This window comes from Oppia nitens, unplaced genomic scaffold (genome assembly GCF_028296485.1).
Source record: "Oppia nitens isolate AA-2021 unplaced genomic scaffold, nextdenovo-longstitch-racon4-pilon3 scaffold30_pilon_pilon_pilon, whole genome shotgun sequence".
NCBI classification, from domain to species: domain Eukaryota; kingdom Metazoa; phylum Arthropoda; class Arachnida; order Sarcoptiformes; family Oppiidae; genus Oppia; species Oppia nitens.
The window spans coordinates 905,001-913,224 of NW_026533211.1; the positions used below are offsets into that span (position 1 = coordinate 905,001).

General features: G+C 34.2%; 3 protein-coding genes across 3 annotated transcripts; 1 reads left to right on the forward strand and 2 right to left on the reverse strand.

Annotated features, from left to right (window-relative positions):
* Nucleotides 1-389: 389 nt before the first annotated feature.
* LOC128956515 (protein-L-histidine N-pros-methyltransferase-like) lies at nt 390-1,985 on the reverse strand. The gene is given in 2 exon segments (XM_054302233.1): nt 390-641; nt 644-1,985. Coding segments are annotated over 2 exon segments (1,242 nt in total). The 5' UTR covers nt 1,688-1,985; the 3' UTR covers nt 390-443.
* A 1,387-nt stretch (nt 1,986-3,372) lies between these two features.
* Nucleotides 3,373-6,020, forward strand: LOC128956472 (phosphoribosyl pyrophosphate synthase-associated protein 2-like). Its single transcript, XM_054302191.1, has 2 exons — nt 3,373-4,017; nt 4,910-6,020. Exons 1-2 carry the CDS (start codon nt 3,607-3,609, stop codon nt 5,570-5,572), a joined length of 1,074 nt encoding a protein of 357 aa, XP_054158166.1. The 5' UTR covers nt 3,373-3,606; the 3' UTR covers nt 5,573-6,020.
* Nucleotides 6,021-6,483: 463 nt separating this feature from the next.
* Nucleotides 6,484-7,646, reverse strand: LOC128956504 (uncharacterized). The gene is made up of 2 exons (XM_054302222.1): nt 7,590-7,646; nt 6,484-7,509 (listed from the first exon to the last, which is right to left on the reverse strand). The coding sequence occupies exon 2, from the start codon at nt 7,438-7,440 to the stop codon at nt 6,484-6,486; it is 957 nt and encodes a 318-aa protein (XP_054158197.1). The 5' UTR covers nt 7,441-7,509; nt 7,590-7,646.
* Between the last annotated feature and the right edge of the window lie 578 nt (nt 7,647-8,224).

An 8,224-nucleotide genomic window follows, 5' to 3' on the forward strand; every position in this document is an offset into this window, starting at 1 on the left:
TTATCTATATATCATAATAAATAAAAATAAATTTAAATTAACTAAAAAATATATAAATATATAGTAAATGTATATAAATTAAAATAAAATATCATTGATTATAAATTTGTTGTTGTTTTTGTTGTTAGATTTTAGTATAATTTTTTTTATAAATAACACAATTAATTATCTAATATATATATATATATATAATTTTGTTGTTAAAACATTATTTATATATTATATTATATACAGTAAAATATATTTATTTATTTTTTTTGATGTCAACAATAATTATGAGATAATATTTATATAACTATTTTTTATATAATAATATTATTGTTTATATTACTGTACTTTTTAAACAAAACAAAAAAAATTATACTAAAAAAAATTGATTTATTGGTCACTAAAATATATATATATATTGTATAACAACAACAACAATAATTATAATATTAAGGTTAATCCTCTTCAAATGTTTTGAGCACTAGTACCACATCGTATAGCCAATAGTAGGTCAGTTCGAGGTCACCCTCGCAAAGATACGGCAATTTAGTCCACTTAACCACTTGAAGGCCATTAGGCGTCAGCGCATTGTCGACAAACGATGTTAACTGTTCCTCAAACGTATGGCCATCAATGGGTAACTGTTCCGTTGGTTTATGCCTACTTGAGCCGCCCCTTGATTATCATTGTTAACCTCGACGTACTGACTGAACGGCAAAACCAATGCCAACACTATTAGACCCGATTTCGGTCGCAAACTTGATTTCATTTGCTCTAACATTGTCATCGGTCGGTCACATCTGTCCAATACATTCAGACACGCAATCACATCAAATTCCAGTCCGTATTCATGCCATTCATCGATGTCTAAAGTATGGTAACCTTTCTTCAGCAATATCTTCCTCATTACCGACGATATCTCTGTCGTATAAATCTTATCGAAATATTTGGCCATAATTTCGGTAACTTTTCCATCGCCGGCACCGATATCTAACAGTATTCTTTCGGTTTTCTGGTCATTATTATTATTATTATTACCACCAATAGTCGTCTGGCTATTGATTATCGGTGGCGGCGGCCGCGCCGTACAGAAGCCGTTGTTGCTGTTTGAATGTTGTCTAGTATTATGACAGTCATAATCGGTGGTCAATTGGCGGCGGCCATCATAATCGCCGATAAGTGTGCGAAACTGTTGGTCGCTGAACACAAACATCGATCCGCGACCCAACAGTCCGTTAACGGAAGTACTGGACATAAACAGACAGAGTATGGTTCGGGCAATCGATTGGAATAAATGTGTAAAATATTGGTCAGATTTTTCGTAACACTGATTAATGAATTGTCTGGTCTGGCAATCGTAGTCCATCTGAACGAATTGGCCGCTAAGTTCGGGATTTTGTTCGTCAATCATCGGCAGATCAACCGAATACCATCGGGTCTTATCAAACTGTTTCAGTTGTTCTTCGCGTTGCATACGTTCATAGATAGATCGGGCAATTGATCCGCGCAATAGTATAGTCGGCTGATGAACCGTATCGACCATTGGCGACGATTTACCGCTACCACCACCACTACCGGCGCCACCGTTACAGCCAATTACACACTCGTTGCCGCCGCATATCGGCGGCGACGGCGCCGTCGCTACCGTATTGTGCGGACATGCGTTGGTGGCCGACTGGACAGTGGATGACATTGACATATGATATATCAGCTGCGGATGTGATATACCATTCGGATGTGAAGACTAGATCTCTTGTGTGGTTAATGTCTTGAAGAAGAAGAGTTTGTTTGGTTTTCAATACATCTATTGATTTGATAGCGGCGTCGGTCAGTGGGTCAGCGGCTGCGGCGTCGGCAGTGATGATCGGTAGTCGCGGGCGATTGACTCTTCAAATTGATCCGATCGGTGATATGTCTGTTGTCTTTTGCAATGATTATTATTCAATCAATCAATTGATTGAGTCGTCAATCAAATGGTTTTTTTTTGTTTGTTGTTGTGTTTCATATATTATGATATTTATTATGTATTTATGTATTAATTATATTAAATAATAATTATTATTATTATTATTATCACAAAAATGTTTACACAACGAAAAAGTAGTTAATATTTACTTATAATACATATTTATATCATTATAATCATTGAAACACATATTATAACTGCCAGTAAATAGCAATGTGTTTACATTTTTAATATGTATTTTATTATTATTATTATTATTATTATTATTATTATTATTATTATTATTATTATTGATATATATTTTTATTATTATTAAAGCATTTTTCCAAACACTATAGTGTTATAATTGAATGCATTTTTTTAAATGCATTGCAAACAGTATTAAAGTCCATAACGATTACTATATATATTTCAAGACCGACTCTAATTGTATTGATTTATATTATGTATTAATACATAATGTATTAGTAAAACTTGATATTTTACTATAAGTTATATTATATCATATGATTATCATAAGTGTTTGCTTATGATATATAAATTTATATATAATTTAAAAAAAAATATTATTAACTAAAAATCAAAATGTATATACAGTTTAACAAACTTTTTTTTGTTGTTAATTAAATAAATAGTTGATATATTGATAATATATTATTTATTAGTAAAATAAAATACTAAAAACATTTTTTGTTGTTTTTGAAACTATATTTAAAAAAAAATAATCTAATTTATTGTTTTAGCTAGATAATTTAACAATAAATGATTATTATTTATTTTTACAATTAATTAATTAATACTAAAAATAATATTTCAATTAAATTATTAGTTGATTAAAATTGAAAAAAAGCGAAAGTTTACAGTATTTATGTATTTGCAGTACATGTGTGTGTCCTTGAAGTGTATATATATAAATATATATACAGTACAGTACAGTACGATAAAAACTGTACGATTATATTCAAAACCAAAACAATAATCAGCGCCCACTAACACAGTAGTGTATATGCAGTAGTAATATTAGTGCATTTAATGCTTAAGGGGGGTGGGCGTGGAATTTTTTACATAGCATATACTACATGTTATATAGCTATTTTATATACACTATTTTTTTTATTTGTATGCATATATATGTTATATGTAATCTATGATAAATCTATGGACAATGTGTGGTGTGTCTATAAATTTTGTTTTGGTTTTGAATATAATCAATATATATATCCAATACATAGTGTGCTTTAATAACATGAAAATCATAACAACAAACACTTCAACAATAATAACACAACAAACAGGTTGTCCGCTATAACTAACCGTGTTTTGTATAAAAACCCCCCCCGAGATTTCCGAGTGGTCACCGCCGCCGCCGCCGATTGTGTGGACACAATTTGTTTGAGTGGACATCACACACACACCGCCGCCGCCGCCGATTGTGTGGACACAATTTGTTTGGTTGGACACCATTTATCTATTGACATCACACACACACCGCCACCGCCGCCGATTGTGTGGACATATTTGGTTGGACACCAATTATTATCCATTGACATCACACACACCGCCACCGCCGCCGATTGTGTGGACATATTTGGTTGGACACCAATTATTATCCATTGACATCACACACACACACCGCCGCCGGACACCAAAAAATGGCCGGAACTTCTGCCGCCGATATGATACTGATAGCCGGAAATTCGCACAAAGAGTTGGCCAAAGAGATTAGCAATCGGCTGGGCGTACGATTGGCCAGCCAATCGTTGTACCATTCGATCAATCGGGAAACTGTACTGGACATTGGCGATTCGGTTCGCGGCCGCGACTGCTATCTGATCCAGACGGGCGGCAAAGATGTCAACAACAATATTATGGAACTGTTGATTATGGCCTACGCTTGCAAAACATCGTCGGCCAAGAATATCGTGGGCGTAATACCGTACCTGCCGTACGGCAAACAGTCGAAGATGCGTAAACGCGGCGCAATTGTGGCCAAACTGTTGGCCAAACTTATGTGCAAAGCTGGGTTCACACATATCATAACAATGGATATGCACCAGAAAGAGGTTGGTTTTGGTTGGTTTGCATTGACCATCGATGACTAGCCGTAGTATTAAAAAAAGTGTAGATACAGATAGTGTATGCATTTTTTAGGGGGGGGGACAGTAGTATTCAGGGTTAGTACAGGTAATCAATTGTATCAATCAATTTATATATATATATATATATACACAATATCTACAGTAAACCATACGTTCAATTTATTTTTAAAAAATGACCATGGTCATATAATTGTAGATAATATTAGTTAGTTTTTAGTGGTTAGGGGGCGGGGGTTACTAGTCATCAGTGTATTAAAAAGTGTAGATACAGATAGTGTATGCATTTTTAGGGGGGGGACAGTAGTATTCAGGGTTAGTACAGGTAATCAACAATTGTTAGTTTAAATATATATATCATATCCAATATCTACAGTAAACCATAGGTTTAATTTATAAAAATGATCAAGGTAATATAATTGTAGATAATATTAACATTATTGTAATTGATTGATTGATTTTTTTTATTAATTATAAAAATTAACTAGATAAGTCACAACTATACTATATCGATGATTCTATTTAATCTAGTTAATTTTTTTTATAATTTTTTAATCAAAAAATATATAATCAATTACAATAATGTTGAGTTGTTAATATTATCTACAATTATATGGCCATGGTCATTTTTTTATATTATAAATTGAACGTATGGTTTACTGTAGATATTGGATATATATGGATATAAACTAACAATTGATGATTACCTGTCTCTCTAACCCTGAATACTACTGTCCCCCCCCCTAAAAAATGCATACGCTATCTGTATCTACACTATTTTTTAATACACTGATGACTAGTAACCCACCCCCCCCCTAACCACTAAAAACTAATTGTTTTTTATACTGATCTGATTTAGGTCCAGGGTTTCTTTGACATACCAGTCGACAATCTCCGGGCATCGCCATTCCTCCTGCAGTACATCCAGGAACAGATACCCGACTATCGTAATGCCGTTATCGTTGCCAAAGATCCCGGTTCGGCCAAAAAGGCTACATCCTATGCCGAACGCTTACGGCTGGGTATAGCCGTACTCCATGGCGAACAAAAAGAATCGGAATCGGATCAAGTGGACGGCCGCTATTCGCCGCCACTACTCGAGGAAACATTCAAAACATTTGATATGGGTTTGGATCCGATGCCAGTACTGGCCGCCAAAAACAAGCCGCCGATGACCGTCGTAGGCGATGTTGGCGGCCGTATAGCCATTATGGTCGACGATATGATCGACGATGTCGAGACTTATGTTGCCGCTGCCGATGTCCTCAAGGACCGGGGTGCCTACAAGATCTATGTGTTGGCCACTCACGGCCTGCTGAGTCACGACGCTCCCCGGCTGATCGAGGAGTCGGCTATCAACGAAGTAGTGGTCACCAATACTGTACCGCACGAGATCCAGAAGATGCAGTGCAACAAAATCAAGACAATCGATATATCCGTTTTGTTGGCCGAAGCCATCCGACGTATACATAACAAAGAATCCATGTCCTATCTGTTCCGTAATGTTACACTAGAGGACTAGTAGTTAGGAGTAGTATTGGTAGCACTGGTAGTAGTATTAGTAGTGATTGTAGTGACTGTCCCTCACAGTGTCATAAATTTTGTTTGATTTTTTCAATCAATTTGATTGAATTGATTTTTGTATTTTTCACTACAATTATTATTATTATGTATTACAGAGTGTAGTAATTATTTAAGTATTTTGTTTTTACCGGTAGTTTACCGGTAATTAGTTTTTTAATTACCGCCTAATTATGTAATGTATTATTAATTAGTTTTTTTGTTGTTTAATTTGATTTATTGTGAAATATATTTTTCATATTTTTTAATACAAATTTTTTTTTATTTTCTATGTTCTGCTCTCTCTCTCTCTCTCTCTCTCTCTCTCTCTCTCTCTCTCTCTACTCTAGTATTGTGTAAAATTCGGGTATATTTTTATTATCATAATTACTATTAGTATTAGTTTTAATTATTATTATTATTTTTTTAAAATATTGATAACATATGATTAGTAAATGTGGTATAAATAATAATTCTGTATTGTTTTCTATTATAAAAATATTGGATTTTTTTATATATATATATATTTTATCAATTATTATATGATTTGATTGATTATATATTAATAATAATTTTTTAATAATTTGATTTATACCAAAAAAAAAATAAGTTTATTTATATTATCAATAAAATCTATGTGTTTGATATTGAATACTAATAATAAATTGTTTTTACGGTAATTATAATATTATAGTAGCTTTTAATTACTGATTTATAATCTTTTTTTAAAAAAAATAATAATAGTTTTTAAATTATTTTAAATATTGAGTAGAAATACATATAAAAAATAAATATCTTAATCTAACCTAAATTATCGGTAAATTGGTCATTAAAAAAAAATAAATAATTATTTTTTAATATATATATTATAGATTATAATACTAGAAATATATGATCGCAATCAACTTTGCGGACACTGGCCGGTCGTATTAATTGCCGATTAATCAGATCGATATCCGTAAAGTCCATATCGAGGGAACACTCGAGCGACAGGTGCTTAAGTCGGGGACAGTTGTTGTTATTGTTGTCGTTGGCCAATGATTTTACCGACAGTGGCTGATCGGTGTTAATCATATAAATACCTAACTGTAGTCTCTCTAACAGCGGGAACTGTTGGACACCCGACTCGAGCAGATTCTCAGCTATCGATTGCTGCGAACAATAGACCCGAACGGTTAGCGACCGGATTGCTGGACAATTGTCGGCCAAAGTTTTGAGCATATCATCAGTCAAAATGGTTGTCAAACTATACGATAAATCAATGGCCAGATGTCTTAGTTGGCGAAATTTGCCGATTTTCACGATCAGACTTTGGAGATCTGTTTGACTGTTCAGATATGGCGAATGTATTTCCAATGACTTGATATTATTGAGGCCACGGTTGCCGTCGGTAGTGGTGTTGATGTAGTAGCTATTGACCAATAATGTCATAATCTGGTCGATATCATCGTTGACCAGTTTAATGGCCCGTAAGCGCAACAACTTTTTGGTAACGGCTAACAACCGCGACTTGTAGTCCAAATATTTTTTGCGCCGCCTATCGGCTGATCGGCGCCTAATGTGCCAATAATATTGTGGCCAAACAGTACCCGCTATACCCAACCATTTATCCACAAATTGTTTGTCGATAATCAGTTCCCGTTGTCCGTTGTAAACCAATCGTTGCCATTGACGGCAAACACATTCCAAGCGCATACGGTCCGCGAGTGTCGGCAACTTAGCTAACAATAGACCCGTCAAGTCGTCGCCGAACCGATCGAACGAATCCTTATTTGTCTTCATCGTCGTCGTCGTCGTCATCGGCGGTAATCTACTGGTCATTGATGTCATTATTGTCTGTTTTTTAATTGTCGGTTACACTGTCTGTCTATCTATCGTTTCCGTTAGGCTTTCCGTAAGCTTTTATATATGCAATCAAATTGTTTAGTAATTTTTTTTCAATAGGATATCATATATTATAATATATTCAAAAAACTTACGGTAAATATATTTTTATGTAAATGTAATATAAAAAAGTCAATACAAAACTGTTTGTTTGTTTGTATTTTTTAGTTTTTTTACACAAACTGTAAAATGATATCATATTTTGTTTATTATTGGAGTTTAGGCGACATCTATATTGAATGGGAATATTCCACCTAAAAAATATTTATGGGAAAATTATTTTTAAGGAGGAAAATACAGGTGATATTACCTGTAAATACAATAATAATTATTTTTTAGTAAAACTCGTACGGTGTTAGCGGTAAATTGGTTTTTATAATTAAAAAAAAATTATATGATATATACCGTATATATAGCGCATATATATATCGCATATATATTGTAATGGTTGGATGGGTTGCTTAGGGTGTCCGGCGCTGATCTCGACGTTATCGGAACCAGTGTTGTCGGTCCTAGTGATTAGTAAGCGCCGACACCCATGTAGTTGAGGACATCTACGGCCACGATACGGATCTGGCGTTGAGCGGTGACGGCTATGATTAGCTAAATGTGTTGACGGCCAATGAACTGAGCGGTGCTGTGTTGGCCAATGTATAAAACGGTGCTGTGTTGGCCAATATGTTGAGCTAAAAGTGCGGTGCCAACAGTGCGGTGGTGATGTGGATGTGGA